Genomic DNA, 17,882 nt, shown 5'->3' on the forward strand with positions numbered 1-17,882 from the left:
TTAGAGCACCATTATCTACATGACACTTTAGGCACCTTTTGTATGCATGTCTAATTATGGCATTGGTTAAGAAATGAATACGGGACAGTCACAGGTGGACAAATTGAGTGATTTATTCTTCTTAAGGAAGGTATTAGGCGTAATTACTGTCCATTGGTAACTGAATAGACTTGAATTCTCCAAATGAAAATTATCATAGCAACAATAAAGAATTATTACTCTCAGGTCTTGCAACACCGTGTTGCTAATTTTTCTTCACTGTGGATATCAGCTGCTGTGGAAATTTGGTAGAGAGACACACCTTTGTATTTGGTATTTGTAATGGGTGGGGAAAAAGTGACAGGGTCTGGCACTGTATTAAAAACTCCACCTATTCTAACAGTTTAAATTGTAGCAGGATCTTCTGTCTTTCGTCTGGTGCTCCGTGGTAGCTTGTCTGGAGGTTAAGTCAGGAGGATTGGTGGTCAAAGGAGTGGTGGTGAAAATAATAATAATTATAACCTTTGGTTGCGCTGCATACTTTCTACTTCCTCTCAATATAAACACCATTAATTTGACTGTTTATAATAATTGTTATTATTTGGAGGGCAGGAAAAAGGTCAGTTGAAAGCGAATCCCTTTGAGAAATGAAACCTTTTGATTCAAACATCAGGACATATTTTAAGGGTGTTGGGAAAAAATTCATTCGACTTTAGCACCGGAAAATATTAGAAGCTTTTAGAAAACAAGACACAATCAATTCTATTTTGTACAGGTCTTCGATAAAATAGTTATTTTTTGGTGGGTGATTTACTTCAAATTACTAATTAGTTCTTATATTGCTCAATACATTGGATCATGTCTTTATTGGGTAGTAAGGACAGTGAACATTCTAGATCTATAATTAATGTTCCCTACTTCACTGAGAAGTTTAAGTCACTCTTTCTACCCTGGAGCACCCCAGTCCCCAACAAGGATAGCCACAATGGCCAGACAGCTTGAAGCGGCTTCACAAATATAGTCGAAATACACTTGGTTTACAGATTCCTTGAAATATGTGAATTAGTTACCAGTACCCAAGAAGTAATAGGGTTAATTTTAAAATTTGCATTTTTAACTTCCAATAGGAAAATCAGATAGCTAGGTAGAGTTTCCCCTTGCCGCAGGATTTCAGTCCACTGGAGCTCAAGATGAACTGTGACAACAGAGGATATTATCAGCAGTTCACCAAAGTCCTCCCTGCCTCCCACTGTCTGCTCTCCATCTCTCTTCTCTGTTGCATTTCTTTGCCCAGGGACTGCTTCTTTCACTTGTGTTCTTACCTGGCCTCCATAGGCAGGTGTATTTTCATACTCTGATGCAAAGTCTGTTTTGGACTCTGTTGCAAAACCATCCACCAGGACCATTGACCCTATCTCTCCTGCCTCCTTCAGAAACCTAGCCCCTGTAGTCACCACTTCCACAGATCGTCAGTCTCTCCATCGCACAGAATCACTCTTGATTTCCACACTTTACTGATACGTCCCTATGATAGCTAACAGTTGTTCCATCGCTTTGTTATCAGACCAGTCTTCTCCAAAGGAAAAAAACAAAATACCTTTTAATCTTATTAACCCTAAACGTTTGTAAGGTGTCTAAGTTCTTTCCCTAGTTGTTTCAATTTTCAAAGGAATTTTCTTGCAAATGATTTTATTTTCCCTACCCTCAAAATTTATGCCAACTTGATCAAACTAAAATCTTTAGAGTGCATAGCATACTAAAAATGTGACACCGGGGTTATATTTTTAAAGTAGCTCATGCAAAGCAGGCATAAATTCATTTTAAAAAATGAGTTTTTCTATTTCAATGCAAAGAAGAGTTTTTTATTGAATGCTGAAGCCTTTCTCCAAATGTAGTTGACAAAATGTGATAGAAGAAATAAATTATTTAGTATTTTATTCAGTATTGATGCTGGCAAAGCATCGTATTGACACTGATACTCAGAGGCTGAAAAACATGTGAAACCAACAATTCCTTATTTTAAAAGGCAGCAATAAATAATAGTATTTCACCTAGGTATGTAACTTGTATATTTCGCTTTTGATCAATTTCTATCCTAAAATAATGCGAATTTATATATTTACTTACTTATTTGTGAATAATTTTCTCTCCACATTAAATCTTTTTATATGTTCAACTTCAGCATATTTTCCCTTTGTAATGACATATGTTCTAATACTAAAGACATCTTAGGGTTTAGTCTATAGTCATAAAACATGTCTTACTCTTAGATTTTGTCTTAGTATTTCTTAGTTCCTTAGTGCCAAGCAAGGATAAAACTTGGCAGAAAGTCTAGTATTTAATGAATATAAATCAATATGTTTCAATTTAATTAAATTATGTCCATTCAGGGAACAAGGAAAAAAAGATACATAAAACTAACAACTCAAGGAATATATCTTATTTCTGAGTCTAGTGACACCATCCCCCAAAGAAAATATTGGTCTAGAGTTAGTTTCTAATATGATTTTTGATATGGTACCTTTATATTAAGAAAGTAAACATTTAATTCTACAGCCTACCCACCAAAGTTTTGTAAGAAGTCAGTTCACCATAGACATACAAGTGATACCTAGGGCGTGTCCCTTGACTTCTTGTTAATTGTTCACTTTTTCTCCCATAATCCCTATCCTATTCTAACACATTTTCATCAGTGACCCAAAATAAATTCCTATCTTTTCCTGTCTGGCCTCAGTATAGTTGCAATTCATAAATGGTTTAGAGAATTAAAATAAAACAAAAATGTAAAATGTTTGGCATCTGGTGTGTGTGTGTGTGTGTGTGTGTGTGTGTGTGTGTGTGTGTGGTACTGGGGTTCCTGGAAACCCTTCTACCTCCGGACTACACTCCCAGACCAATTTTTATTTTTTTTAATTTGAAAACAGGGTCTCTTAAGCCAGCGAGTCTGGCTTTGAACCTGCGCGATCCTCCTGTTTCTGCTTCCCAAGCGCGGGGAGTACAAGCGTGCACCACCACGCCCAGCTGGCATTTGAAATTTGAGGTAATGTACAAGTTCCTGTTCCTTCATTATTCTAGGTAATAAAAAAGACATACCCTAAAGAGTCATAATAGTAGTCTCTTTGGTGTTTTATCCAATTTTTCCTTAATTCTTATCAACTAATTTTACTATTAAAGTACAATGATTTAAAAAGTAAGCATATTAAAATGTCTGCTTGACTGTATAAATTTTAATATCAAATATTAAAATCTTATAAAAGGACACATAATTTTTGTACCATTTGATAATTAATGTTTTTCTTCAGCAAAGTGGCTCCAATCATGATGCATTTCTTTGGTCTTCATATATGAAGGCCATCAAAAATCTCCAGTATATTGGATATCGACGTTAATACCATGAATTATCACTTTGCTTATTACTATTTGTTTACCATTCTTTGATATATTTCGAGACAATGATACTGAAGACGTCTTTTAGATACTTTACTAAAACAACAAAATGTAAAACATGACTGTATCTTCATAAACTTCCTACCTCTAAAAATAATTATTTCAGTTTATAGCAAATAAATGAATATATAAGTATTGTATTTACATTTAAAAGGCTCCAGTACCTAGCGTAGATATTCATATTCTCTCTCTTTTACTCATGTCATTTCTCTGTGTATCATGATAATATGTATATAGAGAGATATATAAAATCTAATATAATAATTAAAACTTTTTATTTAATGAGAATGATAAGGTGCTTGAGAAGATTCAATTCACCCAAATATTCAGCAAAGTTGTCATACAATAATTGTACTGCTGACATTTCTAGTAAGGAGCACTGACTTAGTAACAGGTTCTTTGGTTTGGTGGACTCCTGTCAATGAGGTCACCCTAGTTGAAGTCTTTTCATGTATGAAGCTTAGTGACATTGACTGTGATTTTGACATCAGACTACTAACATAAAGTTATATCCTAATTACTCAGAATTTGAAATAGCATCAGACAGTCTAATATACTAAAAACGTCTCTGGTACGCAATATTAAAAGAGGTCTTGCAACTAAAATGTATATAATTCTTTGAATGATTTTTCTAATAGGAAGAGTAGACTGTTACCAACAGATATAAACATAACCTCTTATGTACTCAGAGTATGTATTTTTATTTCACATTTTATTTCAATCAACTTATTCATTCATAAATCTTTAAAAATAATAACTCAGTGCATGAAAGAGCTAGAAATTCTATAAACCAATCTAGTTGAAAGATTTCTTCAGTATTATATTCTATTTTTGAAATTTAATTCAAAAGCAATGAACCTTCGGGTGGAGGGGCTGACGACTTCTGGATAACTTTGAATAAATGGACTAACTAAAATCCAAAACCTCTTCACATTTCGTTAAATTTTAGATCTCTGACTATGTTCTATCAAGAATGACACAAAGCACGAGAAAAATACTTTTATTCAGAAAATTTGTAAGTATATTTTAAAATCTAAAAATGCGAATCTGTAACTGAAAAAAAAATCCAGAAGCATATAGGTGGCATGAAGTGCCTTCGTAACTATAGTTTTCATTAAAATTGTATTTTATTAAAATCAATTATTTCATGAAAATCATTTTACTAAGTCAACATAGATTACTTAGTGGCCTCTAACTGAATTTGTCAGCTCTGTCTACTCAGCAAAGAAAGAGAGGATGCCAATTATAATTGAAATTAGTGAGGACTTTAAAATGGACCTAATGAGCGGCTTACTAAAATAAAAAAACAGATTATCAAATAACCTTGCAGAAATAATGCAGTTACCAGTTAAAAATTACATTTCTAAATGAAAAAACTTTTTGTTGTCTAATAACTACAAATTATGCCAGCATATCAGTTACTAAGAGGTGTTTTATATATTTGTTCCTACAAAGTTCATCTGAATCTTAACATGTAGCCATTTAAGGGATTCTCACAAATCCTCTGATTCCTAGGAGAATATTTTATTATAAGGAGAAAAAATTGAGTGTTAAAGATGCAATTTTCTCTAAATACACAGAGACGATACGCAAGATTTTGCACACATACTTTTAGACTCTTTTATCTGCCAGGAGTTCTTTAAGGTGTGTCTTTAGGAAACCATCCGGACACAAGGTTTTAAACTAACAGATAAGCCTCTGCATCACTCATTCTCCACACACAAAGCTCCTCTTAAATGAATAAGAGAAATAAGTAATACTTACAGTACTTCCAAGTCTCGAAGAGCCCTGAATGCCCCATCTTCAATGCAGCTTATCTGGTTGTAATCCAGTTGCCTGTTAAACAGATTAGAATAGATGTAAAAGGGATGAACAGTAGCAAAGGCAGGTGACAGGAAGACTCCGAAAGGGTTTGTGAAGCCCTGGCCACGCTCACTGAAACATTCTTCCAAACACTTATCGACTTAGAGACTGTCACGAGCCATCCTGGCCTCTCTCTGCGTCGCTACTGAAACCTCTTTTTGTTCTGAACAGTCTTGTGCAAATAGCAGCCCTTGGAAAGCTCCAGTAAATAATAACTGCACCTTATATTAAATGCCATAGGAATGCAATTTCATTACATCAAGAAAAGCTATCCATTAAGAGCTCTCAGCGTCATCTTGCTGAAACAATTTCATTAAGGTAAAGGACTGTAAATCACTTAATGTCACATGCACCCCCTCAGTGACCTAACAGAATCCATTTATCAGAGCAGCCCAGCTGCATGTTAATTTTACTATCCTTGGCAAGAAAGAGAAGACTACTTTTAGGTTTCCTTCTTTTAAAGGCAGTTTCCCTTCTGGTCAGATGAAACGTTCTGTATACTTCCCTTCTATTCACAACCCAGAATATACTTTGGAAAAATAGCAGTTGTTTTATATTCTGCTTTGTGGTTTTCTCAGTTTGAATTCTTATTCTTTATCATTTAAGAAAATTCTATCTTGTACATATAACATGCTTTTGCATTACGAAACTTTCAGAAATATGTTTTTAAGTATTAAGAAATTAACGGAACTTTTGATTTTTCTCCAAGATGCTAATACAGACCCAAACATTAAGAAACACACACTACAGGTACATCGTTAAAACACTATGTATACCTTTAAGTAAAAAGTTTAAATGCGGTATAATTACATTCTAAATAATACATAATTCAAACAAATGAATCTTTCCTCTAGTCTGAGTATTCTGAGTCTCTAAGTTTCTAAATCTAAGTACTCTTTCCTTGTTATCTCATGTAAATGGGAAGGGCAGGGGAAATAGTCCAAATTTTCGTTAAGTTTGATTTTTTCCTACTTTTTAATTTAAAAATAGATGTTTAAATTAAGGATTCTACCTAATTGATTCTATCTAAATATTAAGTCTGACCTGTACAATTTTTTCATTTTTTCTAAATAAACAGTTGCTATTTAAATCTAGTACCTTGAAACTTAGAATATAAAAAAAGCAAAAGTAATTTAATGCTTCACTTGAGAGAGAAATAAAATGGTTTGTGAAATAGCCAGGTGTACTGACAGCTCTGCCTGCATTGCTGAGGGAATGCAGGTGTATAGGAGTAAGATGATCATCATCAGAGCACCATACAGGTGAATCTTGTCCTGGTTTCAGGCTTGGAATTTTCCAAAAGGGTTAATTCATATTTAAGGTCTGCTTTTAAGAAACTGTTTAAACATTCCCATAAAAGAGTCATTTCCCTCACAAGACTACTGAATAGAGGTGCAGTGATTTAATCGGGTGACTTTCATAGGAACCTCTTCAGATACCTCACTTTAGTAATTATGTACATAGAGAATGTCTCATGAAATATATATCTCATTTTTTAAGAAGGTCTCCAGGGGACACAATCATAGACAAGACTACCCGATGCCATGCAAATGGTACATACAGGGCATGTGAAATAAAGCAGGTGCATTCTGGAGAAGATAGAATTTTATTGCTTTTATAAACTTCGACTTTCCTCAAATAATAGCTACTACTCATGCTCTTGTGATAGCCTAAAGCATTCCTACTTAATACAAAGTAATGCAGAACATAATTTTATTTTCCAGGAAGACTTTTAAAGCCTCACGATGCAATATGGCTGCGGTGGTTCCAAGAAAACACTTACATCCTTGAGCACTTTTGATTTTTACAGATTAAATTCATTTACCAATTAAGTTAATAGCCTTTTTATTTTAAAGTGCTAAATATATATCTACACTACTATTCTCTAACCTCTTGAACGATTTATCAAAGCCATTTAAATTAGTACAATGGCATGAAGTGTTACCCTTGACACACTACAAAAGAGAAATTGTTTCCAGACAAATTGGCAAAATCTTTTAATGCTATCAAATTTGCCTAATGCAGTCTCCAGGTTAATCTGTAAAAGGGTGAGCTGTATGTTTGCCCATATCTTATTATCCTTAGCTGTCAATGTATAAATCAGTGCTGACATAGCTTCTTCTAAATCATGCATACAATACATAAAGAGGAAGCTCTAGCGTGTCAGAAGGCACTCAGGCGAATCTTGTCCTACAAGGGCTGAAAGGCGGAATGCTTTCCTTGTACCACAGCAAGTTGCGACAATGCTGGAAACTTGGAAAATTCCATCTTTCTCTAACCTTGTGCATGGTTACCTGCTGCTTCTGATTCATAGCAGAAATCTAAGCTCGTATGGGTGCTAAGGTATCTTTGATGCCCATTGAACCAAAGTTTTCCTTACAAGTTTTCTCTACCTTGCCATCTCTCCTTTCACATCTCATCCAAGAAAGAAGGTATGCCATGAAGAAGTTACTCATAAGAAAGAACAGTCAAAATCAAACAAGTAAAGAGGTTTTTCATCCTTCGGTGGACTTGGTGACATTCAAAGGCATGTTTATGGAAATCAGAGAGCCTGCATGGCTGCTGCTGAGAAAATTTCTCCACACAGACTTCTATTCAAGGCATAAACAGTGTCGAAATTCTGCTAAAGTTTGATTCCTTTCGGGGATGCTGGATCCTTTTTCTGCACCTCATTTCTCCCAGTCTACTCACAGGCTTCTCGACTACCTTTCAAGCCCTGTGTTCTTGTGCCTTCTGTAACCAGGAAAGGATCGTTGTTCAGCCAGGCGTCTAAGCAACAGGTGTTCTCTCCTTCTATGTTATTTCAAATTATGGCATGAAGTTATTCTGAATTAAGGAAATTACAAGTGGAGTCTCCCTCCCCCACTTCTTCAAAAAATAGTATTCCAATCATTCAGCCAGACATAGGGTAAATTCCTTAGTCTACAGAGAGATTTGAATAAGGGGGTTGAATTCAGTAAGAGAAACTTTCAGATATTTTTTTCTGCTATAGGGGTGATTTTCCAGGGAAACAAGGTGGCACATTTCTTATTTTCTGGGGAGAATCTTATCGAATCATAAGGGATTTATTTCAGACGTCTGATAGCAGATACAGCTGTGTCTTCTTTTATTTCCTCCCTCCAGTCCTCCCCTTTTCTTCCATTCCAATTCCACATCTTCTCTCTAACTGATCCTCTCCTTTCTAAAGGTGTAAATTTGTGTTCTGAAGGGATACCCTAATCTCATGAAAATGACATGGTTAAAAAAATAATCTTCATGGTTTTTCTAAGCATTAATGTTCTACGATTCTCCTTCCAGTGGTAGGAGGAAGATCTTCTGATACGCTGGAAAAGTCTGGACTGACCACATTTATTTTTCTTAGCATTGCTAAATTTAGAGACACAGAGTCTGCCGACAGAAAACACCTATTTAGAGGTATCACTCTGCCTCACACACACAAACTTTCTGAAGCTGATCCCACTTTACTTAATATTAAAAATAATTTAGCCTAGTTTCAGAGTTTGATTTATTCTAAGTTTGGGAGAAAATATTTAATGTTCCTAAACATAAGTTTTAAAAATAAGTATATTAAGTGACAAAGAGGTTAAACATTTTGCTTACTTTGCATCTTAATAGAATAGTTGAAGACACTGCCTTCTGTTCCATTAAAGTTTTCTTTAGGGATTTCCTGTTTCATCCTTCAAAACTGGGATACCATACTGTGCTTAACTGCACATATACAACTTCTTTCCTACATTAATTTTAGTTGATTGTATCTCTACCTACAGCAAATTCATATTTTGCTACAGTATCCAAGTAATAAGATCTGATTACCTACCCTTTGATTTTCTTTTTGTAAGAATTAAAATGTAAAAAATACACCTAACTATACAGTAAACACAAAACATATAAACCTTTCTTAATGTGTCAGTGAATCAACAATATCATTTTGGCTCTGTTCCAGTTTTGTTATATTTTGGTTGGTTTTAGGTGCTAGAAATAGTTTAGTTCATGTTTATATTACTAGTCTAAGATAAAAGACTCCCAAATTTCTGTTGACTTAAACACATCAACGTGGTTAGAATCAATAAGTAGGAGTAACAACATTTTACTATCATAAAGAGACCTGATAAAACACGAATATCATGGGAGAAAAGAAATAAAGCTACTCAGGCTATTGGCATGGTCTTTTTATTTCCTATGTGCATTAAATTCAAGTCAATGTACGTGCCTAAATATATAAATCTTATACTAATAGTTATTTTTAAGAAATAGTCCAAAATTTAAATTACAATACATAGAGTACAAAAATAATACGATACGTTCCATATAAATGAATGCTCTAAAATCTAAATTTTAGTAAGCTATATAATTTTTTTTCTTAGCATAAAAACACATCAGTATTAACCTGGGCACTGGTAAAGAAAATGGGCATGGTAGTGAATATTCTGAAGAATCCCAAACAATTCACATTATTTTATAATTGAATCCTACACTCTTTCGGGCAACTTTATAATTTTCTCATAGGAACAAGAAATTGTAGTTTTATTAAAATAGCATATAATACAAATTTTTTTCAATTTGCCAATTCTTTTGGGGGGGAAGAAATAAAGAGGAGTCTAATAGGAATTTGGAGAAATCTCTTTTAACAGAAATATTCTTGTAATTTTAAGCAAATTAATCAAATATTGTAGAAAGGGAAATGGACAATAATAATTTCTAATATTTATTAACTACATAGCATATGGCAGATGTAAATAGCATCTCTTTATTCTTCACAGTAACTTGGAAAGGTGAACAATAGCATCATTCTGATTTTATAGATGAGAAAATGAGATTTACAGGAGCTCAATAACTTATACAGGTTAGGTAGCAGGTATTTTATTCAACTCTGACTGGGATTTAGATCTATATATATATATCCAAAACCCACACTCAATATGCAAATGGCTGGGCAAACAGATTAGAAAGCTTTTATCCTTCAAATGGGAGTTTAGCTAAATCAGTGGTCATGTTTCAAGAAAGAGCTCACCAGATGAAAAGTATTGCAGGATTTTAGAGAAGAAAAAAATGATTCTAGAATGAAGTTGTCCTAAATAAAAAAGGGAAAGAAAAAAAATGTACAATGCAGTTAGACAGAGAGTAAAGTGGGTATTCCCTGCAGAAGGATCTAAATTCCGTTCATGAACAATCGGGATCAGTGGCACTACGATGTCCAGAGTGAATGCTTGCAAGAGAGAAGTCATTCTGCAGCTTGTATGCAGGTTCAGTGGGAGCGGAAGCTGGAAGTGTGAGCTGAAGTCAGCATGTTAGAACTAGTTAAAATGCGTAAATAAATCATAAGATACTAGAGCATTCGATAAAAGTCACTGCTAGCTGAGTGTGGTGGTGCACACTTGTAATCCCTGAGCTTGGGAGGCTGAGAGAAGAGAATCACACAGTTTCAAAGCCAGCCTCAGCCACTCAGTGAGCCTCTCAGCAACTTAGTGAGACTCTGTTTCCAAATAAAACATAAAATAGTTCTGTGAGAGTAGCTCAAAGGTAGAAAGCCCCCAGTACCACATACACACACACACAAAGTCACTGCTCTCTCATGGAAAAGAATATATTACTAAAGACTGTACAGAATGAGGACAATATTTTGCTATGCTTCCAGGTCTATGCCATGGTGCCCATTACACAATTGAGTTTTTTAAATAAGCTGAATTAATTTGAACCAGGTAGTTATAGGATGAAAAACAATTTATTATAGAAAAAATCTGACATCTTTGTTAACATTATGAGAATATAAACCGGAAATCAAAGTCCAACTAGCAGCTCATGTAATAGCTCAGAGGCGGCAAAGTATGCTGGGCAGTGTTGGAGAAGCAACAAATTTAAAAGTCTGTTCTGTCTCATAAAACAACATGGCAGCCACAGAAAGATTAGGCCTGTTCCTATTTTATAAATGCGTGTATGGGATTTCCAATTACTCAGTTTTTACTGTGTTTTGTTTGAAGGCATTTGTGAAGATATATTGCATGCATTGCATTTTTATAAGAGAAAATGCATTACTGAAGAAAAACAAAGCACTCTGGAGACAAAGCAAAATGCAGAGTTCGAGAGGTTATTAGAAGGCAGCTTCATCCTATTTATCGGGGATAGTCATATTGGAGTATGCTTTCAACGTAAACCCCAAAAAAGGCTTATCATAGAACCATGGACAGTTTCCATGGTATTGAGAGTGGCATCTGGTAAATTGCTGATTTTTTTTTTTTAAATCAAGTACACTTGGTTGTCTTTCAGACCCATAGAAAACGTTCTGAATACAAAGGGTGGTGGGAAAGGGTAGAGCTGGCGCCTATGAAATGGAATTCATCTTCATTTACTATTTATCTACAAGAAACTTCATCTCTACAGGTTTGTCCAGGAGATTTTACACCCTACTGAAGACCTGTGAGATTTCATCTAAGACTAAGGACAGCAGATTCCATTAGTGAAAAAACAATCGACTTTTCAATTTTTCTTTTTAGCTTGGAGTCTTACCAGAGTAGTGTAGGAAGGAGATAGGCACTGACAGTTACAGTTTCCATTTGTTACCAATGGATTTTATTTTTATGATGAGTAAGAAATGCGAGGAAGTAAATATCAAAACTGAGTAAAGTCAACATTTTGTAATTATTGCTTAACTTGTACTACAGAGGTAAATGAAGCCTTATATATGCATGGGGATTTCACATACACTCTTCTCTCTGATTGTTATATATTGATTCTCTGTTATATGAACAGCTTTTGCTACTTAATCATAAATTATGTATAAATTATGTAAATTATAGTGAAGAGAAGCTACAAGAGAGCTCCTTTAAAGCTAGAAAAGTATGAAAATACAATAAAATCCCTAAGTCTCTCTTTGTGTCTGAGATAGAGTTATGAGTTCTTTTGTGGACTTTATTAGATTAATAAAAAAAGAGAAGATAACACAGTCCTAGCCAAAAATAAAATTTCTGAGTGTCATGTATAGATCTGTAACAACACATAGATTAACTCTCTCCTGCTCATTATATATTCTTATTGCTAATAACTAATTTCAAATTGGGTAATTTATTTCCTAAAATGAAGTGGTCATACATCTTTTTTCTTTAAATTATATCATGACTTAACCCAAGACAACCATGCAAATCATCTGTAACTTAAATTTTTGTCTATACATTACTACATGTCTACACAACACTACTTGAATATTCCCCCAACTTAATTTCCTTTAATAAGTGTAACTAAAAGTAGTTTTATGAGTAGTTTATCCTTCTGGAAAAGGTGGGTAAGACTCATAACAGTTGTTGGGTTCATGAAATTGGGACAATGCAAGGGAATGGAAAGGGATATATTTATTCGTGAACAAGGACTCAAAATAGCTTCACTGGACCATGAGATACACTTTAAAGATGCTGTACAAAAACGAAAGGAGAAAAATGTAGGAATGGCTTACTTAGCACATAAAAGAATTCTTGTTGTCATTTAATTATTTCTAGTATTTCTATTTAGCTCATTAGAAAAAACAAAAGTAAAGTAAGATTTTGTCTTTTGAATGTTAATAAAACCAGCAACTGAGGTTAAAGGTTACATTTTTTTTTTGTAAAATCTTGTATTAACTATAACTGGGAGTGTTTTGTCACAAAAAGAGACTTTTGAAATAATGTAATACTTATAAAGTACATACTTTAAAAATAAGCATACAAATATCAGAAATAAAGTAAGATTTAGTGTGAACATTCTCAAATATAATTAACTTAAATGGAAATACCCAGCAGGTACTTGAAGACAAAACAGTGTACAATGTAATATGACTTCCTTCAAGATTTAATTAGGAGGCAGCAAAGGCTTTATTGCATCACTCTTAAGTCATTTAAATATAAACCCAGTATCTTAAATAAGTTTTATAAAACACTGGTGCAATTTGGGTGGTGAATCATTTGTTAATGGTATCAATAGTTTGATTTCTTTGTGACTCTAAAAACAGGTGAATCCCTTGAAACGTTGCTGCTAATGAACACAATTATTCACTTGCTATTTTAGTATAATTTGTTACTCTCACATCTCACTCTAAAATGTTAAGAACAAAAGAAAGTGGCTTACATTGAGGCTGGAAAAAATAAGGTGATATAACAAAACACAGATGCATTTCAGCCATTTAAGAAATTAATAGAGATAAACACAAAAATATAACGAGGAAAATTATGGAAAGTCCTCCCAGGAGATGCTTAAGAATAAGATGAATGCTCATCTGTCTAGAATAGTTTGGGTATGGCTTGCCCAGAGGGGAGAAGGAGAATAAAATATGCTAATTTGAAATATTTCCACAGCATCAATTTCATGTTGTCAGGATGCTGCTGCCTTGAGCATGTCTGGCCAATCTACAAGATCACAGGGAGTGCTTCCAGGGAAAAGCATGTAGTAACTAGAGTTGTGTCCTGAATACGTCATGAAGGTGGCAAATCTGATAAACCTGTTAGAGTGCATCATCATGGACCTTTTAGACGGTCTTATGCAAAATATGGTCCCGATGCAACTCAAAGACATATTCCTCTGTCTTTTTCTTTTCTCATCTCTTTTTCTGTTATAAATTTATCTGCTCAGGGGACCAGGCAGGGTGGTCCAACTTGTAAATATACACACTGGCACAGCCCAAAGGACAAAGCGCTGCTCCTCCTCCTCACACTGAACCTGGAGAAGGTTAATAGTGCTGGTGTTTAGATGAGTCATTGCTTGGTGACTTAAGGTGAACAGTTTAAAAATAATTCAAAGGGACATATGTTTTCTCTCATATACTCAGGCTAGGGACTATTTGGTATAACAGAGGGACTCCAGATAATGAAGGAGATCTTCATTAGAACCAGGACATAAGGGCAGGGGAGGAAGAAGGCTGAGGTTCATGAATCGAAATGCTACCTGCCTCTCCGTGTATACATGTGAATATAACATTGTTAACCTGGACACTCGGTTTTGGGAGAGGAAAATGGGGAGGCAGGGGAAGGTGGGGAGAGGACACCAAGTAATGTGTGAAGGTATGCCATTGTCAACATGATCTACATTATGATGTGAGAATATAATGCACCAATAAAAAATATATATAATAAGTATACATATACAAATAAAATAAGCATCACTCTTAGTTTTGATACATTTTATCAGCTATCTTTCTTATGTTTGAATAATAAAACTAAACTTCAAATGAATTGTCCTGAGATTAGAAATCTCTCTAACAGTGTAGTGTGAACTATCTTTTAATCATAGACAATGCCTGTAGTGTGCTAGCTATTATCCTAATTACTTAAACATTCTAATACACTGAGATGCTTCAATGTTGTCTCCATTGTTAAATATACTGTTTTGTTGCATGAAAAGCAATGGGAATAACTTGTTCTTCTGATCACCAGCATTCAGCATCCACAGTCCCTTTAAGCACTTTTCTCTTTCATAGTCATATTAATCACCAAAGTTAAAATTACTTAAAGGCCTCTCCGACATTTAGATCTCCATGTGTCTCACCATTGTGCTACATTTTAGTATTTACACGGCTTTGCTTTAAAAAATGGTCATATTCAGTTCTTCACAACACACACACACACACACACACACACACACACACACACACCACTGAACCTGGGTTTTTATCTTATCCTATCAAAACATTGAAATCAACCAGATGCGTTGGTGAACGCCTGTAATCCTAGAACTTGGGAGGCTGAGACAGGAGAATCCCAGGTTTGAAGCCAGTCTCAACAACTTAGTGAGGCTCTGAGCAATTTTGTGAGACCCTTTTTTATTCAAATAAACATAAAATAGGGCTGGCAGTATAGTTGGGAGGTAGAACAGCCTTGGGGTCCATCCCCAGCACAGAAAACAACAACAAACTTTGAATTCAGAACTCAGACATTCTTTCTAGATTCACCTTTACATTCTTTTCCTCATGGTTACACATTGGAGCCTTAGCTTCCTTCATATTCTTTCATGAAAACATTCTCTAATCATTCCCTGATAATTTCAAGCATCACTTTTACCTTTTTCTTTGCTCAGCCCCTATAATACTCAATGTTTCATTTATAAGCCAGAGAATATTTTAATATCCATTTAGTACTTTCTAGTGTACTCTGATTTTTCACTCTAAGCTCTGTATCTAATTGATTTTTTTATATATTAGGCATAGCCATTCCTATATTTGTCATATGTTCGACTTTCTTTTCTCCTAATTGTACACTTTGATTAGCTGAATATTTGAATAATAAAGTACTATATTTTCATAGCATTGTATTGTTTTTATAGTTTTAGTGGTACACTGTAATTACACATCACAGTGAGAGTCAGAATGATATTCATGCACATACTCAGTACTTGGTGTATTTCTCTCCACATCTCACCTTGCTTCCTGTACACGGCTAGTGAGATTGTTATTGACACCTTCATATATGGACATAATGTTATTTGAACGGTTTGTTTGCTCCATCCTTCTTTTTCTATCCCAACCTCCTTTCTCTGGTCTGCTTCCACTATTCTAGTGGTAGGAATTCTACTTTCTTAAAAGGCCTTTTATGTAGCTTACTTCCCTAATAACACACAAAAAAATGCAAGTGAGTATTGCATTTATTTAAAAAACCCCAACACTAGGCTCAATGAAGTTGACTTATTCACTCACTCTCCAGAAGTACAAAAGGCAGCAAAATACTGTGAAACTCTCATCCTAAACTCATTTCATGCCATACATAAGGATATTCTTTAAATCTGGGAAAGTTTATACATGTTAGGGAAAAAATGATTTAAAAATCTATTTCTCATACCAACTGAGTGCTAGATCATTTTCCTTTAATAGCTAAATTTGTTTCTAAGGTTCAATAGAGAGGACATTCAGAAGACTCTTCTTTGGCTGTTTTCTTACTCTCAAGGTATCCTTAAATATGCAAGAAGAGTTTCTTAGAGACTTGAATTCTCTGATCATCTTCACTAAGAATACTAAAAGTCACTGATTTTAAAAACTCAGAGTTAATACTCTTGGAATATTGCAAATAACATTCCCAAGGGAGCAGACCACGGTAGCCATTTCTATACTCAAAACACAAATGCAACCTGCACAGGTGCTATGTAGTTCTTACGCTGTTCTCACCAGACATAAAGATGGATTTGAGCACCATACACCATTGATTGCATCTTGAGTTCTCCAAGCACTAGCTAGGAAAGATTTTTTAAAAAGCAAATGAAACCCTTTTAACTTGAGTGCTCATAAAACCCTAGAGTGATGCTTTCAATGGCTATATATATTTTTACCTACAAGCCTGTAGTTTTCTGTCCTTACCTGCACATTTAGAAAGTACACATTTAATACAAAGCCCATTTATATTGAAGAGAAGACAGGGGACAGAAATCTGTGGTTTTATAAACAGCTGTCTTCTTTGACAAGGGAAAACATCTTTCTCACTTTTGCTACGGAAAACTATAGCCCTGGATCCCACAATGAAGAATTATGAATATAAGTTATTGCTTGAAAAATTGTCCATCCTGTTGATTACAAGCTAAGAAATATTGAACTGCTGGTAGTTAATCTCAGCATATAGGGACCCTTCCCCCTGTATATTCCAAGCTAATATAAAAACTAAGGAAAATATTTTATGTCTTAGCACTGACAGTCAACTGGAAACCACTGTTTCTAAAGACTAATGTAGTATTTTAAAATTTACAAAGATACACATTGACATATTAGGACCGCCACTGAGATATTAAATCTGATATGTACCTTAAGAGATATAGACACTTAAACACTTCTACAAGAAACCAGATTAAAGATTTATCAAGGGAAATATAGAAGTGTACTCTCCTTTTTTTTCCTTTTTTTGTTTATACAAACAAAAGTATATATATATAATATATATATATATATATATATATATACTTTCATCAATTATGAGAAAATACTACGCAAGAAAAATATTCACACAAAGAGAGAAAGACATAATTTTCTCATTCTCAAACTTTTAGCACTTAAGCTTTAAGCTCTAGGCTACAGGTATTCCTAACAAGAAAATATTTTCTACCCATTCCAGAAAAATTAGTTCATATTCTGCACTTCCATGAAATACTGACAACTGAGAGCACTAAAGTAAGTTGGCAGAGAAAGAGAAGAAAATACATCTTAAATGCCTTTTCATTAAATCATCTCATTAGATTTCAAAAGATTAATTACAAGGTTTGAAGAATGAATGAATAACCACTTCAGTTTCCAGACATCTTCAAAGTAAGAATCTGTGCAAATAGCAACAATTAAGACTTATTGTTAAAGGGTCTCCTAGCAAGTATAAAGATACACAAGGCTTTCACCACTTTTTTTCTGAAAAGTTTTTTAACATAAACCTGACATAGCCAACATAACTAAAAATTGAAATATATACATATATATACTTACAAGTTTTTAATGTCAACTGCCCCACGGAATGCCTTCCTTGGAATTGCCTGAATTTGGTTTTCACTGAGATCACTAAAAATAACAAAAAAGGTCAAGTTATAATAAATTGCTTTAAAATTATTTTAACCAAAGTGCTCAAAAAGTGATAGGGTACCTAACAGACAAACATCCGAATGGATCACAATTA

At 34.3% G+C, this 17,882-nt stretch overlaps 1 protein-coding gene across 1 annotated transcript in view; it reads right to left on the reverse strand.

The window, feature by feature from the left end:
- Nucleotides 1–17,882, reverse strand: part of SLIT2 (slit guidance ligand 2) — a gene marked incomplete at both ends in the record, with an annotated part of 373,384 nt that overhangs the window by 130,633 nt on the left and 224,869 nt on the right. The window contains 3 exon segments of the mRNA XM_080697867.1: nucleotides 5,147–5,189; nucleotides 5,192–5,262; nucleotides 17,696–17,767. Coding sequence (XP_080553993.1) covers nucleotides 5,147–5,189; nucleotides 5,192–5,262; nucleotides 17,696–17,767 — 186 coding nt within the window.

Source organism: Muscardinus avellanarius (assembly GCF_963383645.1).
Source record: "Muscardinus avellanarius genome assembly, chromosome: 6".
Lineage (NCBI taxonomy): Eukaryota > Metazoa > Chordata > Mammalia > Rodentia > Gliridae > Muscardinus > Muscardinus avellanarius.